The sequence below is a fragment of the Pleurodeles waltl genome, chromosome 9 (assembly GCF_031143425.1).
Source record: "Pleurodeles waltl isolate 20211129_DDA chromosome 9, aPleWal1.hap1.20221129, whole genome shotgun sequence".
Lineage (NCBI taxonomy): Eukaryota > Metazoa > Chordata > Amphibia > Caudata > Salamandridae > Pleurodeles > Pleurodeles waltl.
This window is the reverse complement of record NC_090448.1, coordinates 475,563,968-475,587,703: the sequence shown is the minus strand read 5'-3', so window position 1 is coordinate 475,587,703 and position 23,736 is coordinate 475,563,968. Positions and strand designations below refer to the sequence as shown.

Here is a 23,736-nt window from a genome sequence, read left to right as displayed (position 1 = left end):
AATTAAATAATACTAACAGATTAGGTCTCCAGCTTTCAGAAAGGACTCTGTGGGGGGGTCCCTGGATTCGAATTAAGATTCAGTGGGGGTCCCCGGGTTCCAGTAATGATAAAGTGGGGGTCCACAGAAGTCAAAAGGTTGGGAAATACTGTTTTAGAGAACGTACACACCCTTGTACTATGGCACAAGGGTGTATGCTGGTACATAACAGCCAAAAGTGCACCAGTGCTGGTAGAGAGAAGAAATGCACCACTAGATATGGTGCATTTTTTTTATCCCTCCCTTTGAGGCAAGGCAGTATGACAACTTTGCTTTTGTGTTTACTAGAGTAAAATATCAACAAATCTGGGACCAAGTACTTCTGACAATCTATCCATGCATTGTTTTCCACTGATCCACCCACAATGGTCTTCTGAGGGAGAGAGTGGGGTGGGCTGCTTCAGAAGCACCTTGCCATTGAGGTTATATGTCAACTACAATAGACCGAACCAGTTTGAGTTTTTTTCATCTAATGCCAGGTACCTGGCTTGCTCGGAGCTCTGTGGGCTTCTGGGTCCTATGCCAGAGACAATTTCCCCTCATGGCGCCTCCCCTGTTTGTCACAATGTAGACTGTAGGTAATTGGTACACTGTAAAACATTGCAATGCCCTTTCAGAAGGATGCTCGGTAATAGAAGCAAATAAAGTATCAACTGTATGAATGTTTCAAATAAACATTTATTTTACGAATAAGCAATACATATGCTGACTTTCAAAGAAACTGTAATACATGCACACATAAATGAGAAGACAAAGTACACAAATTAGTCAAACAAACAGCAGTTATCCCCGTCTTCAATTTGAGGCTTCTGGGTGGGGAGTTGCTCCTGATACAGTGGTAAGATCTTGAATTTCCATGACAAAATAAACCAGTGAACTGAACAGCAACCTGACTGAAAGAACAGGAAACCCTTTAAAATACTTTATTTTTAAGTGGCATTGTGGTTATGTCCATATGCGGCACAGACAGAGCAGCTGTGTCGTATTGATGTGACTGATATGCTGAGTATTAGTCTCAGTAAGGCACCGTTTTGCTCCTGCTTGCTGGAACTTGCCTTTACCACAGTGTTCTAGGCGTTTCGTAGTGATGAAAGATTGCATGAGGAATACAGTGAAAATTAGATCACAGGGCTACTGAAGTTTCAGAGGAGGAGGTATTAAATATGCCCAAAGGAAGTGAACCAACACACAACATAATGATATTACAGGAATTTGCTAGCTTCTTGTATACTAGTGCTGGGGAGAACAGCTGGAAAACTGGAAAAGGTTTGATCTCATGACAGCCATGACCTTAGGGCACACATAGTTCCTGGCATCTCAGAAGAAATGACACAACTGTCTATTTCAAAGAAGGCTGACGTGAAAACATAAGTATGCTGGGGCATGAATATTGCTGCCACTGTTCTAGTGGGAGCATTATAAATGTATGATAATTTGCCCGGTATCTCCCCATCCTTCCACATGCAGTAACAGTTACTGTGGGCATTGGTACATCCGGGGAAGGGGAGCCTAGAGGGGGGAGGGGGTGTCAACAGTGGAGTACTCATAACTGCAGTATAATGGGGAATAATATGCAGGAATATTTATTCCTTATTTTCTGCACTGATTCCCGCACACTTTCTATATCCTCTGCTGGATTTTTGCCAAGAGGCTTCATCTGCTTTTAGCAAGTGAAGGCTCTAGGTGAAAAACGTCAGCGTTCCGGTGTTACTTCACTTTTTATAATCCTGATGGGACTGGTAATTTCTGTAACCAGCTCCACTGAAATTAACAAAACATTCATAATAAGTTCCTACAAGTATGATTCCCACTCCACAGTGCGCGCAGTGCAGATAATATGGATGTTGATAGTCACGTTCTGAGCTCCCTTAACAAGAGATTTCCTGACCTTGATCGGATTGCCCTATGTGGACAGGCAAGAAATGTAAGTGTGACTAAACAAGGTAGAGATGCTCAGAGCCACTCTCTGCCCAAAGATTTAGAATTAGACATTTCCATTTAAATACTGTTGATGTGCAGGGAATAACCATCCATGATAGGTCAGGTATGTTACCTGTGCAAGTTACAGTACTGTGGCAAAGCGTTGCCTAGTATCTAGGCAAAACCAACTTTTGTTTGTTCTCTACTCCTGAAAATGGTAGTATAGCACTACAGACTATAAAAGGCTTAAATCTTAAAAGAATCGGTAGACACAGTCAGCCTGCAGCAACACCTATTGACAAATTCCCTATAAATAAATTAAATATTGGGAAAGAATGAAGTCACATAAGCACTGACCATAGAGTGCTTCATTGTCTATAAGCTGAGTGTGCACATTTTTTAATTTAAGATTTCTGTAAGGTACTCCTAACTATCTTGCAGTGTCCTCAAGTGGATATGTTTGGGTAAGGGCACATATAGAAGAGATCGATTTTAATGTAGTACAGATGCAGGAACCTGGTGATGGAGAATGAAACAAAACCAAAGGGTGTGTCAGTAGAAATCCATCATCAGATACAATCCTAAATTGTTGACAGACAATTGAAAAAAGTGCTGCCTGGTTGAAGGAGGAGTATCCAGTCTTAGACATCTGATCAGGCAGGATTAGTCAAACTGGACAGGACTGTGGGGAGATGGTATCCAAATAATGGGTGAAGAGGTTGGTCTTTAATATGATATAGGCATTTTGAACTTTCAGGTTTGGTTGTAGGAAATTCAACAGGGATAAGCCTTGGCCATGTTAAGATCTACCAACTTATGTCTTGTATTTAAATAATAGGGTCATTAACTTGCCCCAGTTGGTGGCCCTGAGGCTTTCCGGTGGATTGTATAAATCAAACATTTTGCAGGAGCTTGGGGAGAGAGGCTATGTGGCACCTTGTCTACAAAAGAGTTTTGAAGGTCATTCTTCATTTTCTTTGAAGCAAGCGGAGGGCTTTTGGGGTTGGTGTGAAGTGACTGCATTGGTTCAGCCTAAACAACAGCGGAGCTGCATAATCTTGGAGACTGCAGTTTTGAAAGAGATATAATGGTGAGGCCATTGTATAAGCTGAAACAACAGCCTGAACAGAACATGACCACTGAGAGCTTTAATTATATTTTCTTAGACTGGTGCAACATCAGCTGACCACCTTTTAGCAGACATAAACCACATTGTTTTGAGGGGTAGATGGCCTTTGCATTGAGAGAGCACCATGCTTTTTCCACAGGGGAAGCATGACTGACAGACAGAAAGAGCAATACTTCAGTTTTGTCACTGTTTAGGCACAGCCACTTCTTCAGCTCCCGATGATGCAAATGTGAAAGGCAATAGGACAAACTGAGACCTGATCTTGGCCAGTCGTCAAGCATGAGGTGGAATAAAGTGTTGCAAGTGTAATATTCAATATCGTATAAGTCTAGGAAGTCAGCTGCAGGAGCCATGGACAGGCAAACAAGAACTGGTGACACTGCCAAATATTAGGATACACCACAGTTGTTGTGACCTATACTGGAGAGGAATGTGCCCAATATGACTTGATGAGTGGAGGTTTGTAGGAATAAGGCACACAAGAACAACAGTTCCTCTGATGCCACCAGAAGAGAATAAGGTTCTGTGACTCGTCAGAGTGTGAACCTGATGTTCACTGTATAAGCAATATCAATGAAGCAAAAGGTTTGTTTGTAAGATATTTGGCTGTCAATCTCATAAGGGTCCTTGTATTCTAAAGCCATCATGAAGAGGAAAAAATATTCCTGATCCCACATGAAGAGAGTGCGGGACACGCTAGGCCTCAACTGTGAATGGCTTGTAAAATTCTGACATCCATGTGACCATAGTTTGGACTGGTATCAGAATTAAAAGTTTGTCAGATTTTACAGATGGTCTGATTTTTCATACGATAACTGACAAAATGTAACAGGTAAACGAAGCCCAGCAAGTGCATGGACATGCAGACCCCAGTGCAGTAAGCACCAAATTCTGCATGCTATTCCCCATTTTCATAGCAAAACTTGTAAATTGACCACATCTGATAAACAATGATCATCAAGGTTTTGTTACGTATCAGGTGTGATAAATAGTAATGCAACTAAGCAGGAATCATAATCGAGATCTTAAATTCGAGAAAAGGAGGATGATTCCAATAACTTATGTACATTGTAGTAAGGAGCCAATAAAAGTTAAGAACTGGCGGGTCAGTTTCTTGAAATAAGTCTTAATTCTAATAATTTGGAGAATAACCAGATGGACGTCAAGGTATAGGCTTCCAAAGTAGCACTATTCTTTTATGTGCTGAAACATATCCGAGAATGCATGAGGTAAAGATGTGTGACTTAACTAGCTGCCACAGCCTTTTCTTTGAAAATCTGGACACTACTTGTTGCTTTGTTGATTACTTAAATGTGTGTCTGATACTCATTGTGAAAAACGTAATATTTGCTACACAGTTGCTACAGCTTCACTCACTTGCCGACAAATCTGAGTGAAACTAAATGAAAAGTTCCATAAATTTGCATGATGGTGGGACTAGCTTCCACTCTGCTGTACAGTATGAGTTTTGGGCCACGTAACTGCAGTGTCAATTTTAATTTCCACTATTCCTTGAGCTAGAGGGGCCAAAACAGTTTGCAGCCGACCTAAAGTGTTTATTCTTTTTTAACATTTTGGGGCAGACAATCATTGAGTTTTGGCGTTAAAATGCGAGATATGTTTGTGGTTGTTCATCCATGATTTTAAAGTATGGGTTATCTGAGGGGCCCTTTACAGTGTACAAGTCTTTCGTAGTGGTGATTATGGTGCTGTTGTAGGTGTGCACATACAAATAACTGATAAGAAAACATGAACAACATCAGGAAACACCTGCCTCGTTGAGTTTTCATTAGATTTACAGCAGACATAGTTGTTGGATAAGCACTGGGGGCATGAAAGAAAGTATCATGACATCACATCAGTGTTCAATAAATAAATATTATTAGAAGAAATCTGTTATCGTGAGGCATCTACTGCCCTGAATGCAAGTGCTTTCCTGGAAAGTTGCTTTCCTGTCCCAAAATTGGGTTTAAATCATAAAGTAGTTTCCCGTTCTTATAGTAAAAAGTGGATGTTTGCACATAAAGATTTAACTTCAATACGTACGTATTGATTCTAATTCATAAACATTAAACGAATCCTAATAAATAACCTACTATAATACGATCCTGTAACGCATGGTGCGAAACTCTGTCTTGTTTTACTGCACTCAACGCATGTATTTCCTTTTAAAATAGTTAGAAAGTGCAACAGGGTAATTTAATAAATATTTAAAAAGTGCTTTTATCCACGTTAAGAAATGTCACGTAGTAGATGCATCGTGGAGAGTGCACCTATACACAAGTGCACGGGCGTCGGACCACTCAGTGCTTCCATTTTAGGTCCCAGGGTTTCAAAAGGGCAGGCAAGGGTAGCTCGTCTAGGGCTTCCGGGAACCGTGCCAGCGGGATGGAGCGGATTAAAACCTGCATCGATCGAGTGAACAAAGATGGCGGGCACTGGCCCGAAAGCCACCGAAACAAGCTCCTGCCTAGCCGTTCCCGCCAGAACATTTCGTTGGCCTGTAGCTGCTGCTTCGAACTGAACTGGACCTGTTCTGGCAGGAAGAGCGAGAGTGCTTCCAGGCAGAGCAGTTTACAGCGCAGGTCTCGCTGGCTGCGCCCGATATGTTGAAGTAAAGTGTCAAGTGGTGTGTTCCCATTGGCGTCCACGATGGAGGGCGAGGCACCGTGCCCCAGCAGCAGGATGAGGCACTCTGGATGCAGAAGTTCACAGGCCAAATGCAAGGGCGTCTGTCCGCTCTCCACTGGCTGGCAGCCCCTGCGGTCGAGGTAGCCGACTCGCTGGCTGTCCGGCAAGGCCGCCATAGTCTTCAGGATCCTGAGGAGAATGCCGACGCGATTGTAGCGTACAGCCATGGCCAAGTGAGGCGCGGGGGATTGGCAGCAATGGAAGTTGATGCTGGGCATGGCCAAAGCATCGCGTGGGAAACTGCTCAGCAGGTACTGGGCGTAGGGCTGGTGGTCATGTACCAGGGCGTACAACAGAGCCTCCGAGGGGGTGTAGGAACTCACCTTGCCGCCCTCCTCCCAGTGCAGGACCTCCATGATGCGCATGTCCTCCAAGACCCATACAGGCCGCAGGTCCCTCACGGCTTGGTAGAAGGCGAAAGAGGTCTTCTTGCAGCGCTTCTGGCACTGATAATCTGTACTTTTGCCATAGTTCAGCCATTTAACATTCCCCGACATTCTTAGGTTTCCCTTTAAAGGAGGGCGCGTGTTTCCCACTGTGATGAGGGCACTTCATTGGGCACAGATCCGATATACTGCAGAGAAAACATATTGCCAATTATTCATTGATTAGGTAATTGACTCAGGCCAATATAAACGCAGTATCATTCTCAATTACTCTCTAACCCAAAAAACACAGTGCACCGTATTAACCAGGGTATTAAAAGGGAAGCATTTTATTCCCTAATATCGTAATCGTTCTGTATTCTTAGACAAGAAAAAAAAAAAATCTGCAGTAATCCGCACTTTCTCTGTAGATTACACTTTATATAATAAATTAAAATGTATCGTTGCATTGAAGGCCCTCTTCATATGAGGCAGCAATAATAATAATAGCCCTTCAGCTCCGAGGACAATATTACTCATGTGCTCCCGTCCCGAACTGAACATTTCATACTATACTATTAGGGCTACCGAATACCCCTAAGGAGATCTGGGTACGGTTATCCACTTAATGAAGGTGATCCTCAAACGGAAATACATGTATTTTTCCTCTTTTACATTTTCCTCGCTAGGATTAAAGTGCGTAGGCAAAGATTATTTCGTCCTTTAATGACACATTTTTTAACACTAAAATAGTGAAAAATGATAAAATGCTCAGATATTCATATTTTATGATGACAAAATTATCTTTTTCTTATTACATATTACTGAAAGGCAGAAAAGGGACAAGATTAACAATACAATGTTCAAACATACAGTGAAAACATGTACTTTGAGAGAAACCACATTAAGAAAGGTCTGTGCACTTTCAAGGAAAAAAGAAGATACAATTATTAAATTCCCTATTTCTTGTTCTTGTATTTGGGGTGACAGCACAGCTGTCTGCAAGACCTATTGCTTACAAATTACGCAACGAAAGCTTTGAGCCAGTCGCATCGTATATTAGCCCAATCGCATATTTCTCTCACTGCCATGCTATTGGCTTTTTGGTGCATCATTCCACCTCCTTCGGAGTGTTTGCACTGTAATGCTACAGGGGACTGCTTACATCAACAAAAACACTCAACCATCACACTTTTTGTTGTCATACTCAGTTATTTCGTATATGCAGTGTACACAGAAATCACCACTGTTACCATCACCAAGAATTCCTCATCTGAAAACATCACCACCAATATCACCACTAGCAATGCCACACCAATGGCAATAACTAGAATGCTTCAATGCCCTGTCAGGAATAGTAAGCACTATATAAAAGACACTCACAATAATACAAGCACCACAATACCAGACTGCCACCAATACCAATAAAACAACCAATATCACCAGGTACAACCAACTGACACCACCAAAACCACCACCAGTACCATGGAGAAAACCACCACCGCTATCAATACCAATTCTTCTACTTCTAATACCACATCACCAACAACACCATCACTGCTACTAGGGTCACGAATACCAGAACAGCCAGACACCACCAATACCACCACCAATGCAGGAATGCCAAGAATACCATTATCGCAAACACCACCAAGCAATGACGAAGCCAGTGTGTCTTTTTTAGTCTGCAATCAAATAGAAACCTCATGTCTGCATGTGAGTTTTTGCATGCACATTTTCACAATTTTATACAGCGTCAAGCTACCAGAGTATATATTCAGTGATTTTTTTTGTTTTTGCATTTTTTTGTATCGCAAACATGACCAGAAGGTATTGGAGCGCTACATTTGGGTCGAGTTTGCGATACAAAACAATGCACAAACCACCCCCAAAAATACGGAATATACACTCTGGTGGTTTGCAGCTATACAACATTGTTCTCCCATGTATTTACATTTAACCGTATGGTAATGGGTGAAAATTCTGTCACAGGAAGGTTTTCACACCACAATTTATGGAGGCAATATATGTCAGCAAACAAGGATTTGTTGAGATTTCAAAGTAATGTGGAAGCGCTTGTGTGATTTCCCTGCCCACTCAATGGGGCAAAAATTACATTTATGGTGCAGGGCATTTGCTCCATTGCTTTCTCTGTCTGCTTCTTGTTGGAAGGACCTCTCAACATATAAGAAGGGGGTGGGCAGGACAAGACTCAGCTAAACCATCTTAGCAAAATAATGGGGGGGGGGGGAGCAGAAGAGTCGTTGTATATGTAAGAAAGTACCATCTTTCTTGGCATGTTACCCCAATTTCTACCTGTTTGTCAGTATGTTTTGCCTGTCTCACTGGGATCCTGCTGGTCAGGACCCCAGTGCTCATAGTTTGTGGCCTAATGTGTTTTGTCAGTAGTGCTTAACTGTGTCACTGAAGTTCTGCTAACCAGAACTTCAGTGCTTATGCTCTCTGTGCTTCCAAATTAGTCACTATAGTTTAGTGACTTCATATTCCAATTGGCACACTGGACCCCCCTTATAAGTCCCTAGTATATGGTACCTAGGTACCCAGGGCATTGGGGTTCCAGGAGATCCTTATGGGCTGCAGCATTTCTTTTGCCACCCATAAAGAGCTCAGACAAACCCTTTCCCAGAACTGGCACTGCAGCCTGCGTGAAATAGTGCACACACTATTTCACAGCCATTTTCACTGCACTTAAGTAACTTATAAGTCACCTATATGCCTAACCTTCATTTACTGAAGGCTAGGTGCAAAGTTACTAAGTGTGGGGGCACCCTTGCACTAACCAAGGTGGCCCCACACTGTCCAGGGCCAATTCCCCGGACTTCGTGAGTGCAGGGATACCATTATACCCATGCGCTACACATAGGTCAATACCTATATGTAGCTTCACAATGGTAACTCCAAATATGGCCATGTAAGGTGTCTAAGATCATGGAACTTCCCCCCCATTCTAAATCTGGTATTTGGGGGCCAATCGCATGCATCCTGGGGGCTCCACCATGGACCCCCAGTACTGCCAAACCACCTCTGAGGCGTGCACTGCAGCTACAGCTGCTGCCACCTCACAGACAGGGTTCTGCCCTCATGGGGTCTGAGCAGCTCTGTCCCAGGAAGGCAGAACAAAGAATTTCTTTGGAAGGAGGATGTTACACCCTCTCCCTTTGAAAATAGGTATTACAGGCTTGGGAGGGGTAGCCTCCCAGAGCCTCTGGAAATGCTTTGAAGGGCACAGATGGTGCCCTCTTTGCATAAGCCAGTCTACACCGGATCAGGGACCCCCAGTCCCTGCTCTGGCGCGAAACTGGACAAAGGAAAGGGGAGTGACCATTCCCCTGTCGATCACCACCCCAGAGGTGGTGCCCAGAGCTCCTCCAGGGTGCCCGTGAAGTTAGTCATCTTTTTTTCCAAGGTGTGGGGAGACTCTGGAGATCTCCGAGTGGCCAGTGCCAACAGGTGACGTCAGAGACCCCTCCTGATAGGTGCAGACCTGGTTAGGTAGTAAGTCCCCCTCTCAGGGATATTTAGGGTCTCTCCTGTGGGTTCCTCTTCAGATTCAACTTGCAAGTTTCCACCAGGAATCCTCTGCAAGTTCTGCTTCAGCTTCTGACCGTCGGATCAACCGCAGACTGCTCCAGGAACAGCTGTAACTGCAACAAATTACACAGAAAGGCTACTGTGACCTTGCAACTTCAGCTACAGCCAGCATCTGCAACAGCTTCCAAGGTGTGCACACTCTGAGGACTCCCTGCCTTCACCCTGCACCAGAAGAACTAAAGGAATCTCTGTGGAGTGACTGAGTCACTTCCCTGCTCCAGCAGGCACCTTCCAAGATGATGACTGGTTCTCTGGGACTCCTCTCCTGGCGACGAGCGTGCTCCCTGGAAAACACAGGTGGTGGACCTCTTCGACCCAGACTGCCCTAAGTACCTTAGGACAGTCTGGGTCAAAAATTTGGCAGAGGTAAGAGCTTGCCTTCCCGGTTCGCGACAGACCCCTTGTGCACCGCATCATCTCTAGCTCCTGAGGCCTCTGTGCACTATTTGCAAGAATCCTTCATGCACAGCATGGCCCAGGTCCCCTGCACTCCATCCTGCGACGCACAACTCCCTGAGTTGTTCCCCGGTGGCGTGGGACTTTCTTTTGTAGTGCTGCAGCAACTGCTATTTTCACCTTCTATGTCCCTGTGTCCTGGGACTCCCGTGGGTGCTGCCTGGTCATCTGTGGGTTCCCTCCAGTGTTGGGAGCCCCCTCTGCCTCCTCAGTCTGAGTTGAGGCCCCCAGGTCCCTCCTGGGTCCGGGAAGCGCCATTTTGATGCAAACCGCGACCTTGCTTGAACCAAGGCTTGTTGGACCACTGTTAGAATCCAGCGCTGCAACTTGCCTGCATCCAACATCTTGACATGGGACATCTCTTGCATCACACAGGAACCCGCAGCCATTTTCTTTGGTGCTCTTCTGCAGACTTCTTCTAACCGGAGAATCCTCTTTTGCACCATCTCCTGGGTTGGCAGGGGCTCCTGTCCTTCCTGGAATCTTCTGCGACATCTGGACTTGGTCTCCTCGCTTCACAGGTCTTCAGGTCTAGGAACCCACCATTTGTTGCTTGGTTCTTGCATTAACAACTTGTAGTGTGTCCTGAGGAAACTTGCAGTACTTTACTCCTACTTTCCTGGGCTCTGGGGTGGGGTATTTTACTCACCTTTGTGGTTTTCTTACACTCCCAGCGCCCCTCTACACACTACACTTGCCTAGGGGGGAATTTGTGTTTCCCATTTCACTTTCTTAGTATATGGTTTGTGTTGCCCCTAGGCCTATTGCGTCCTATTGCATTCTATTGTATTTTCTACTGTTTGCACTATTCTGTGACTATTTACTTACCTGATTTTGGTCTCTAGTGTATATATTGTGTATAATACTTACCTCCAGAAGGAGTATTGCCTCTAAGATATTTTTGGCTTTGTATCACTAAAATAAAGTACTTTTATTTTTGGTAACACTGAGTATTGTCAATTATTGTATATAAGTACTATGTAACTATAGTGGTATTGCAGGAGCTTTGCATGTCTCCTAGTTCAGCCCAAGCTGCTCGGCTACAGCTACCTCTAGACTGCCTAAGCTGCTAGAACACTGACTACATTTCACTAATAAGGGATAACTGGACCTGGTATAAGGTGTAAGTACCTTGGGTACACACTACAAACCAGGCCATCCTCCTACAGTAGGTCCCTTGATCCCTGATGTTACCCCAGAAAGCGGCATCACAGAACACTTGACTGCGGATGGTGGGCAACTGTACTTTTTAAAATGTTTGTGAAAAGAGGCACTAGCACGCTAATAACCGTAGAGGACACACATTGACAGTTACTACAACTATAAAAAGCTGATCACTTTCTCATTTTTAAAGGGTTGTCCAGAGGGGTAGCAAGCACCAACATAGGGGTAGTGATGGCTGCGCCAAATGCCACCTTGAGACAGGCTTTGAGACATCCTTTTTTATGTTTTTATATATGCCGTTAACAGTACTTCAAGTAGAAGAATAAAACTGCATGTACCCTATATACCTGAGTACCAGCTTTCTTCTGAGAAGAGTCAGTTCTTTCCAATTAAAGTACTGCACCTCTGCTGAGAAGTAGAGGCACTCTCCCTCTCCAAATAAAAAGTGCATGTACCCAGTATCTCACAGTACTAGCCCATATAAAACACTGGCCGCAAAAATGGCCCAGCGAGGTAGGTGCTCATTTCTGTCATCTGCAGTGATCACCAGGGAACGAGTTTTAACTCTGGAGGGTCACGTCAGCGTTCCATCTTCCTAAAGTGAGTAAACTGAGGGTTTTTAAGTCAAATTACTTAAACATCGGGGACTACTTTGCAGAAACACTGCACTGATACCAAAAATAGGGCATATCTATTGGCACCATTTTTTGCTACTTTTGTAATAGGGATTCAAGTAAATTGTATCTGCCACATGACAAGCAATGCACAAAGTGAAGTCACAGTTTTTACTGTTTTTTTAATAAGCAGGTGTAGAGAAATATATTTTCGTCATTTTTCAAATGCGAACGATTAGGACTACATTTGATGAAAAATCAGCTAGCTCTATTTTTCCCTTCTACCAGCAGGAAGAAGTGTCTGCTCATTTTTTGAAAGAAAGACTTGCTCATGGGCAATGGCTTGTCTGTTAACATCTCTATGAACGCATACATTAATTTATAAGCAAAAAAAATGAGTTTTAACATGGCGCATCTTAATTTTAAAACAGTATTAGCAGCTGTCTCCGAGTGTCAAATTTCAGTGCAGAAGCTAAATAGCAATAAGACCTCTACATAAAAAACGCTAAAAACAGATCTATTTACGTGAATAGACAATTTCTCTAGGTTAGCGCTCGTATGTTTGGTGCCCTGTGGAACACTTATTTTTGGATTCTTGACATTCTGTAGTTATTTTTCACGTCTCAGTCTGTATTTGAAACATCAACATTTGAGATGGATCGCTTTGGGCGTACTGCAGCAAACTAAACTCCAGAGCCACAATGCATTTTCCATGCCTTAGTCATGTTGTTCTGCATTACAGGGCGGGGTCAGGTTTTGCTGTGAGATTTGCCAACCACGAAGGTGCTCCCCACAAACAGCCAAAAGAACCCCGAAGATGTTCCAATGCATGTGTTGCTTACCAAGTCATGATTTTTTTCTTTGCAATCTGAGAATTGTAGTCTCACATACATAATAAGAAATACAAGCCCTGTACTGACCACAGCAGTCTCTCGCAAGCGGGACGCAGGAGCATGCACTCACAGGCTCGACCCTAAAAAATAAATAAAGGCCCCTACAGCAAAGTACCAGACTGCAAAAAAAAAAAGGATTTGATCAACTTATTTCCCCTACACAGACCAACTTGAGTGCAGTCAGTATTGCTACTCGCGTAAAGACAGGGGTGGGCTTATGTTATGTTACTGGCACTTGTAGGGCCAACAGTCTGCACTGGTATGACGTGCAGCATTTTCGGCTGTTGCTTGTAGTAGGTCTAATCGCTTTCAATCACTTGCGCGGTCTTCCCGCCCAGTCTTTCCGTTAGACATCCGTTTGATTATCTGGAGGGAGGCAGGCCCAGCAGGATGCTGTGTGGGATGGGTAGGTGGGAGTGGTGGAGGTGGGCACAGTGTGATAACGATGTATACGCTCTCCAGACGGCACTAGCCTGCTCTGACCCGTCTTCCGCGGAATACTTTGGTCTGTGAAGCAGTGTATAAGAATCTATATAAAAAACACAAAAAACGGGGCCATTGTTGGAAAGAGAACGGACTCGTTAAACTTTCTGTGCAAGACATGGAGAAAGCCCCCTTCGGCGCTCTATCTCCTAGGAATGCTGATCCAAAGAATGGCCTGTGAAAACCATCTCTGAGGGCTGGGTCATACAATTGAGGCGCAGCTTTTGCTAAGAGGTGCTTTTCAGCCTGTAATCCCTCGGATCAGTGTTGAGGCAGAATATTGGAAACAAAAATATAGTGGGACATAAAACATATTGTGTCAAGAATATCGAGGACAAAAGTATGGTGAAGGCAAGTTTCTACAAGTAAGCACAGTTTTACAATATATAACTCTACATATATGCCATAACGATATATATATATATATTTTTTCTTTCATGGAATGTAGATATGGAGTTAAGCATAGTAACTCCATACTTACCTATTTGCACGTACCTTCTTGATATTTTGGTCCTCAATATTTTTGACACAATATTCTGCTCACACAGTATTTTTGTTTCCAATATTCTAACAGTGATCCTAATTATTAGGGACAAATGATAGCCTGACAGCACCTGAATATTACAATAGGGGTTAAAAAACAAAGGACTGGAATGTGCCTGAAAATAATTACCAGTAGCAAAGATCAATTCAAGAATTTCAATCTTAACTTTTTTGTTTTCCTAACCATTTCAATAATAGCAGCATCCCTCAGTGGGTTAATGTATTTACTGCAGAGATCTTCATATAAGGTTCGGGTCTTCAAGTGAGACAGGTCATTTGGTTAGTATGCGTTTTGCAGAGCTGCGAGGGTGTACGAGTGAGTGTAACCTGGATCCTAATTCCTATGGGCACAATGTGTCGCTGCAACTACTTTAGAGATCTGCGTTTATTTAACGTTTATTTCACAACTCCCCATCACAGGACATACTGAGGGCTAGCACACACAACTGCAGGGATTTGAGTGTTACCTGTAAGTAAGGGTTTCTGTCCTACTGAGAAAGCTCACTCCAGCGAGTGTGCTTACAGCGCAAGGTTTGCACTGTAACGGAAGGATACATGTAAGCAGCCAATACCATTAAGTGAGAGAGCAATACTCTTGCAGGGCAGAGGCAAAGCCCACTCCATGTACATATTTTAACATATTGGTGAGTGTGTCACGCAAACAGCTGCGCTGTCAAGCCTGACCGTAGAAGTTAAAAATCAACAAATGCACTGTGACAGCGTGGTACTGCCTCAGCAAGACAACTCAAACTGTGTTGGTACATGTCCTGTCAGTATTTTGTGACCTGCTCTCTTCCCAACACACACTTTGCCCTTCGACAGGGAACAAAGATCAGACAAGTGCTCTCTTTTCCTCCTTCAAAACATATGCTAAAAGAGCACGTGCTGTGAGGACAATTCTTAGTTCAATTCTTTCCTAAGTTTCCTTCTCAGTGAACTCTCTGTGACCGTCCCAATTTCTCCTTCCCCCTACTCTACCACTCCCTTTTACCAAAACACCTAAGCAACATCACAGCCCCACACTTTATTTCCATTTGATATAAATGGCAACGTAACATGACTTATTGTGAACTGCATATATTGAGCAGTGCTGATTACTGTGACTTGGAATATATGCTCTAGTGCCTTGCTATATCTCTCCTACCTAACAGACACTTAGTAATCAACATTCTAACCGCGCCCGTCCACAACCAAGATCCTCCAGCAGACCCAACTATACCCTCTTAGAGGAAAACCCAAAGTCCACCCCAGCACCCTTTATAAGACTTGTGCAACCCCTGCCCAAATCTGTGTATGTGACATCTAAGACAACTGGGTGAGAAACTTCTTTCATTCGATACAGAGTTTAGGTAGTATGTTCAATGCAAATACTTGAATTGAATTAGACATAGCATAGATGAGATGATAATTTCCCTAGAAGCCATCTTTTCATCCCGCCATTCCTCATCTAGCAATGGCCCAAGGTCATCTCCCATCGGGTTTGACATATCAGAAGTATGTCTAGTGTGTTAACAACCAGCATATGATAAACCTTTACAATTCCTTTTTTCCCCTCAGCTCAAAAATAGTTAGTTTAGCCTCTAATGGACTGAACTCGGTAAGGCTGCCTGTGCACTGCTGTGTGTATCAAATGCAAGCCCCGGTTGTCAGTGCTTCATTTGAGGCTTTGGTTGCAAGTGGGGCCCACTGGCACTGAGTTTTGGGAACCTGCACTTATTATTCTTCATCAGATTTTGATCCAGAGCAAGAGACAGAAAAACATAAAAGGGCAAACAAAAAGGAAGAGAAAGGTGGACAAGCAGGGACAAATGGACAAAGCAGGGATGAAATAAGAACCTGCAAGAGTGAGAGAAAAAGGCACTCAGTGTCTAGTGGTGGATTAAAGAACCATGAGGCGCAATCAAAACCTTGCAGTCTTGGTATTTGGCACCCCAACCTTCAATAGTGCCAGCACAGATGTCTGAGCATAACTTTGGGCCCTGGAACTTATTTGACATACTACGGAATTTTTTAGATATACATAAAATGTAATATTTATGCGTTCAGCTCTATACCTTGTTCACTAAAGGATGCCATATAGTCCTGTACCCAAACGTCCTACAACTTCGATATGCATATTAGATCCCACAGTCAGAATCCTGTTAAGGATGCGCTTTGCGGGCAACCATTTGCCATGCCACAGGGAAGACTCCAGGGGCAACTTACCAGCCCATCCTTTCCGCTTGAGGGCCCTATGCCAACAGTCAAGTACTACTCTGCAGGCTGGGGGAGATTACTAGGCATTGGGCCATCATTGAGCATGTTCAGCAGACTGACATTGCTGAATAGGTCATACTTCAGTTTCGTGGATGGGACCTCTCTCTGTCCAAAGGTCCAGTCATTTATTACTATCACCTGGGCCGCCCAATAACAGGCTTGCATTCTGGTATCTGAAGGCCCCTATGGTACACAGATTGAATACACTTATCTAGGGGTACCCCAAAGCCACAAGAATGGGCGAATATATTCATGTGTGGTATGGAACACACGACCCCATTGAACCTCTTTTTCACCGTCAAGACTATACAGCTGCTCTCATACTTCATACTAATCCACTTCCTCTCTCCCACCATTTCTCATACTCCCTCACTGTCTAACCTGGTCCCTCTGAGGTGTGTGAGTGCTCATAGATATGCTATTATACTCAAACACTGGATCCTCTCCCCTGTTCATTTTCTTTTCTTTTAATAGTTGCAACTTGTTACCAGTATCCCACAAAAGATCCATGTTAGAAATGGGGTGTCTAGTTGGTAGTGGTTTGTACCTTGTCAAAATAGGAACCCTCACTCTAGTCAGGGTAAAGGAGCCACACAGCTAAGATACGCCCTGCTCACCCCCTTGGAAGCTTGGCACAAGCAGTCAGGCTTACTTCAGAAGCAATCTGCAAAGTATTTGTACACACATACACCGTAACACAGTTAAAACACTAGAAAGGACTCCACACAAGTTTACAAAAATAGCCAATATTTACCTGACTAAAACAAGATCAAGACGACGAAAATCCAACATACACAAGCAAATATATAACTTTCAATGAGTTGCAAAGAGTCTTAATCCAGAGGAATCAATGGTTGTCTCTTTTTAACACGCAGTACCTGGGATTCGTCAAAAACAAAGACGATACCGGCTGCAGAAGAAGTGTGGTGCTGGAAAACAGAGCGATGCATCAGTTCCTTATTACGCAAGGGAGGTTTTGCGTCGGTTCCTTACTGACAGGGGAGGTGATGCATTGATTCTCTCCTTACAAGGGAGGTGATGCGTTGATTCCTTACTGGCAGGGGAAGTTATGTATCGATTTCTTACTGGCAGGGGAGGTGATGCGTCAGTTCTCTCCCCGCAGGAGAGAGGATGCGTTGGTTTTCAGTCACAAAGACTCTGTTCTCAGCTGCGGTGCAGGGGTCGATGCGAAAATGATGCCCAGGGACGATGCTTAGGAAAATCCAGATGCACTGTGATGATAGAGCCATGGTGGAACAGGAGCTGCGTCAGTCGTACAGGTGCGGCATTGATTCTTCCATTGCAAGGCAGGTGCTGTGTTAATTCCTCAGCCGCAATGCAGGCACTGCATCGATTCTTCTGCCGCGGCAATCCAATGCGAGGATTTTCTTCCTCAAAACACCAGTTTCCACTTTCAAGGGCACAGGGACTGGATTTGGCACCACCTGGTAAGCCAGGACTCTCAGCAGAAATGTCTAGGCACTGGCAGATGAAGTCTTTGGTGTCTTGAGACTTCTAACAGGAGGCAAGCTCAGTTCAAGCCCTTGGAGAGCCTTGGAAAGCAGGATGTAGAAAGCAAAGACCAGTCCTTAAACTCCCAGGACAGAAGCAGCAGGCCAGCACAACAAAGCAACAGGCAGAGTGGCAGTTCTTCCAACAGCATCCAGCTCTTCTTACTGGCAGAATGTCCTCAGTCCAGAAGTGTTCTGAAGCTGTGGTCTCAGGGGCCCAATACGTGTACTCATTTCTGCCTTTAAAGTATGCAAACTTCAAAGGAAAGTCTTAGTAGTGCACAAGACCCTGCCTTTCCTGCTCTGGCCCCCCTACATGCCCTAGGGGGCTCGAGACTACTTTTGTAAAGACAGGCACAGTCCTATTCAGGTGTAAGTGTCAGCTCCTCCCACCACTCTAGCCCAGGATGATCCATCAGGTTATGCAGGGCACACCTCAGCTCCCTTTGCGTGACTGTCTAGAGTGAGTTCACAAACAGCCCAACTGTCATCCTGACTGAGACGTGTATTTTACAGCCAGTCAGATGCACAGAATGGTTAAGCAAGAAAATACCCCCTTTCTAAAAGTGCCATTTTCAAACATTCAATTTAAAAACCAGCTTCACCAAAAGATGCATTTTTAAATTGTGAGTTCAGAGAGAGGTTTGGGCCTGGCAAGTGGGTGCACTTGCCCAGTCGAACTGGCAGTTAAAAATGCACACACAGACACTGCAGTGGCAGATCTGAGACATATTTACCGGGCTACTCCTGTGGGTGACACAATCAGTGCTGCAGGCTAATAGCATTTGATTTACAGGCCCTAGGCACACATGCTGCACAATACTAGGGACTTGCTAGTAAATAAAATATGCCAATCATGAATAAACCAATTACCACTACCATTTAGACAGGGAGCACTTGCACCTGAGCACTGGTCAGCAGTGGTAAAGTGCCCAGGGTCCTAAAGCCAGCAAAAACGAAAATCAGCACGGGATCAAAAACAGCTCAGAAGTAAAAAAAGACAGGGGAAACCACACCAAGAGCTGACAGGTCTAACAATCCACGTTTTCAAGAAAATATACGTTTAAAACATAATTGTTGATCCCAAAAATATATTGCCTTCTTCATGACTAGACAATAACATACTATGCCAATATTTTACGCCTGAGAAACGGAATTGGAATCCTTCTACTCTTCGAGCATGTGAAGTGCTTGCATCTTCCAAGCTAAATTTTAGCACTACAGAAATACACGTACATCATTTTTTTCCTAATCCTAAAGGGTTATTTGCCTTCCCTCAACCCCTGTACAGAGGTACTGAACGATGATTTCAGCCGTAAGAGAGGGCTCTGTTTCCAACCTCTTCTGTCCCAGGCTGAAACAGAACAAGTAAAGCCTTTATTTATTCTTTACCACTGGTCAGTCAGCGCCGCAAACCGGTCGAACGACCCACATGGCCCGCAGTCTTGATCGCTCTGAATAATATTAGGTATAGAAGTACAGGATGGGCCAGTCCCAGGAGACTGAAACCTGCTAAGGCCTGACAGACATCACAGAAACAGGACCTGGCACTTCAACTGGTTTATTGTTTTTGGCACCGACCAGTTCTGCCTGTGCTTCCAACCTCAGACTGATGACATGTCTCTGTCCCAGCCCCATCCCATCTTACTCTTCCGAGGAGTGTACAGTGCCCGTCCTTGCCAATTCTCACTCTCCCACCTAAGAGTTCTCGCTCTTTCACCTATGCCAGCTTCACACTCGCTGGGCCTTACGGTCTCACCCAACCTGACGATTTCTAAAGACTGTAACACTCACCTAACTGAAGAAACACTTACACAAGACCAATCAACAATGGAAACGTCTGGAAAGTCATAAACCGAACTGTCAAAATGGGATGCGCTGCCGCGCTATTGGCAGATCTTGTCACATTCAAATGCCAGTTAGCATTAAATTATTCACAAACAACACAGTAAATACCTTCCAACTTCACAATGCATTTTGATTTTACAGCCAGTGTGGTGTCTGCTGAAGCTTCACATCTGTCAATTCTCCACAGCATCTGTTGTGCATGCAAACGTAGTGTACACACAGAGATGTAAACAAACACACCTTTTACTTCTATTCACTCGCCTTACAAACAAGAGGCCTCCATAGACTTTAATGGGGTAACCTGCTTTTCAAACCTATATCACCCTCCAAAAAAAAAGCGGTCATTCCCCGTTGACCTTAACGTGCTAACTTTCATCGGCACCTGACTTCACTCGTATTTTTTAGGCAAAAAGTTGACAGGTAATATAATTGATGGCACTGAATTTTTACTCTCCATGCTTGCCTATAAAAACCACTTTCCCCAAATACTCAGGGTCTGGAGTTAAAATAGCAAACCATTGTGCACTATGATTTAGGAGCATTTCTAGACGTATCCTCCTAATTTTCAGGGGAGGCATAGGGTACGGCTGCTTCCTGAAGGCACAGACAAATGGGGTACATCCGAGCTTAGAACACACCCTCCTTCAGCAGCAGATGTGCAGTACCCAAAGGAAAAAACGCCCTGTGAGAAGTAGAAATTATAGTTTTGATAGCATCTCATTCAGCGCCCCAAATTCCCACTGAGACACCCTGATCCCCTCCTTCACTGTCAGCAAGGTGTTTCAGATCTGCTGGCACTCCCGCCCCCAAATTATACCCAGCCACTGCACACAATCCTATAATGTCCTACTGTGAATCTGAACCACACACTACACGAACTCTGAATAAGCACTCACTTCATAACCACCACACACTACCAATGAATGTGCGTACTGCATCACGCACTAAATTAACACTGAATTTGCAGATTGTGAACAAGTGTACAATGTACAAGAGCCACGCCTGGCATTGAATGTGCTGACGTTATACGAGCCACACACTAACTGTATACAGAATACACAATGTATAAGCAGACTACATAAGAGCCACACCTACCTACCACTGAATGTGAAGACTAAGCACAGCCTACGTAAGAGCCACACCCTAACCTCAATAAACACATACGGTATCTAAGCACACTGCCCTTACAATGCATAAGAGCATGCTGGAGCAGAGCATTTCACTAAAATAATAAAAGCCACAGACAAATAAATATACAATATAAATCACTCGTTACTGCTCTCCACACGCATACACAGTCCTGTGCTTGAATGAGCAGACAGTACCAGCGAACAGACAAACACTGCCTTAGTACTAATAAATACAGGCAGTGGCAGTCATAAGTACTGCCCTCCATCCCAGTAAGCATGGGCAGTGTCAGCCACACACTGTCATAACGCTGAAGAAGGACAGGCACTATTACTCACACACTGACCTAACACTGAATGAGTACAGACAGCATTAGTGACACTTTATTCAAGAGTTCAAGGAAGATGTCTGTGCAGGTTCGCATGATAGCTTGGTACTCATATAGAACGCCCAGGACTCTCACTGGAGTCAGTTCCAAAGTAGGGGTGAGCGTCATTTACTTCTGCGTGATCATGAGAAATCACAGCAAAATTATGCATAATTACGTGAAATGCGAATTCGGCATTTCACGCAAAATGCATCCTCGCGTCAGTTTTTAGCGCAACGGCACATTTAAACAAGATCACAGCAAATGGCAGCCTTTCATGTTCTGTTATTTCTGTGCGTAAATATTTACTGCAAATTAGCATGTATTGCGCCATTCACTGTAAATTGTTACTGCGAACTGCACATAATTAGGTGAACTGGTGTTAATTTCAGGACTTTCGTGCAACAAGTGTAATTTTGTATTTCGTATACTCCAATTCCAAGGGTCTTGCAGAAAATGCAGAACTCTGCGCATAGTAGATTTCTGGCAAATGTGTGCCGGTTCACAAATATCCCCTCTTATGTTCCTGGAATTGTATGCAAGTCGCAGAATTCCTGGTGTGCTGCTAATCATCCAAGCATGCCTCTGTTGATTGTCGGTCAGACAGAAGTGTGTATTTACAGATTTTTAACTTACCTTTTCTCCCTCACCGGGAAAATAAAACTCCAGTTGAAGAAACCTCTTCTCTTACACTTCCCTTGGGGCATGTTACTTTCATTTCCTACCCTTGATAAAAAAAATTATTAAAAAATCATGCCTTTTACATGAGCAGTGTAATGGCTATTTCTAGGGTGGCCACCATCACCTGTAGACACTCCGTTCCCGTCCCACGAGTAAACATAGAACTACAATCCACCCTACTGATCGATTATCCACAGTACTAATTGTATTTGCAGATGTAAATATCTGCAGATCCCGACTCGGTAAATAATAAGAATCTGGGAATTCAGTCGCCTAATGCACTTCTATTTCAAACCAGAATTCAACCACACTGTGATTATGAATGAAGCCTAGAGTGTTAATGCAAAAAGGATGTGAGCATCTGCATTTGACAGTCTCCACTCCTTTGACTGTCTTCAATTACCTTCAAGGAAACAATATAACAAGAAACCACAAACTTGGTTTTGCTGTTCACATTTAACAAATATATCTAGTCCATTTAAAACATCCCGAGTGTATTTGTGATTTGCAGTAAACGGATTCATATATTTCACCTGCGTGCTTACTCCTGTTCGTGTCTTGCTTGACAAGCTTTACGCCTCTATTAAACAATGACTAACTGCTGGAGAATTGTACGCAGGACGTCTATGAAACACTGCCATGGGGGCCACAAATGACAAGCCTGCCATGCCGTCATTTTAACAGGACTCTTTAATACAACAGAGATCCTGAGATGGCTCTTGAGTCGGAGTGAGTTTTACCTCCACCTTTGCTACCAGTAAGTTAGTATTTATAAAGGAATAGCAGAACTGCAATTGGCACAAGACAAAGAAAAAAAACTGTGTATCAGTCACTGACATCGGTGAGGCTCACACTTATCTTTACGGGAGGTGTTTCAAAAGCAGTTATGCTGCTTGGAAGAAAACATGTACTACTGCCATGTAATCGACTTTATCCCTGGGACAGGGACATATGATGAAAAGCACCAAAGAGGGGACAGTGGGACTCAGGGAAGGACAGATTGGGAGAACCAGGAAAACAGGCAGAAAGAAGTGAAAAACATGATGGCGTAATGGTGGGAATTATGAGTGTGTGGCAGAGACAACATGTATTAGCTTATCAGTATTAAACTCTTAAAACTTTTGTAGACTGTATGTATTATAGTACCGAACTTCCTGAATGATTTTACCAAGTGTTGTTTGTATACTCTGAGATCCATCCGAACATCTGTCCTTAATGTTTACATTAAACGAAAAGAGAGGGTCGGGATAGTTCAAGAGGAAAATAGTGCTGGGAAAAGAGAATGCTGAGAGAAAAGTGTGGCAGGTGTAGAAAGAACGATGCGAAGAAAGAGACAGACAGAAAGTGAGAGTAGGAGAGAAATAGAGACAGAAAAGAGATGAAACGAGAGATGAATAGAACGGAAAAGAAATATGGAGGGAGGGAGCGAGCCGCATGAAGGAATGATGGCAGCATGAGGGAGTGGATAAAAGATATGGGGGACTGTACTTATTTGTACAATGCACGACTGGCATTGGAATAGGATCCGGGCATCGGAGCTGAGGGTACGGGAGGCTATAAATGAATCTGAAATGGACCCTCGCCATCTTCAAGCGGCCCAGTGAACATAACAACCCCTCACTATGTATAGAAGGGAGCACCAGTCAACACCAGGAAATACCCCGGTTTATTCACAGGCGGCGCCAACCACACACAATCAATTAAATACCTAGAACACAAACCGGTAGCTCCAGTTAAACACAGCCTGCCTTAAAACTGACCTTGAGCCTCACTCTACTTTATTGCCTCCGCCGCGGGTGCCCAGAGGTGGTGGCTGCGTCCCTTTCTTTCGTCTGCGGCGTCCCGGGGCACCCCTTTCTCCCTCCGCCAAACACTTGCCGGTCGCACGGATCGCTTTTATTCATTCCCCCCGAACCCTGAAGGTCGTCAGGAGCCTGGAGAGTTGCGATTGGCTTGCTGCTGCGCCGTCGGCCGTGATTGGTCGAAGAGGGAGGCCGGCTTCCTCTGTTACAGTGCGTCACACAAGGGCAAAGTTC

General features: G+C 44.0%; 1 protein-coding gene across 1 annotated transcript; it reads right to left on the bottom strand.

Moving 5' to 3' along the window:
• Positions 1–699: 699 nt before the first annotated feature.
• Positions 700–23,596, bottom strand: ANKRD9 (ankyrin repeat domain 9). Its single transcript, XM_069207304.1, has 2 exons — positions 23,461–23,596; positions 700–6,353 (listed from the first exon to the last, which is right to left on the bottom strand). Exon 2 carries the CDS (start codon positions 6,274–6,276, stop codon positions 5,392–5,394), a length of 885 nt encoding a protein of 294 aa, XP_069063405.1. The 5' UTR covers positions 6,277–6,353; positions 23,461–23,596; the 3' UTR covers positions 700–5,391.
• Positions 23,597–23,736: the final 140 nt, after the last annotated feature.

Bases quoted from the DNA above. Each gene is read 5' to 3' on its own strand.
- ANKRD9 (XM_069207304.1), bottom strand. From the start codon at position 6,276: ATGTCGGGGAATGTTAAATGGCTGAACTATGGCAAAAGTACAGATTAT.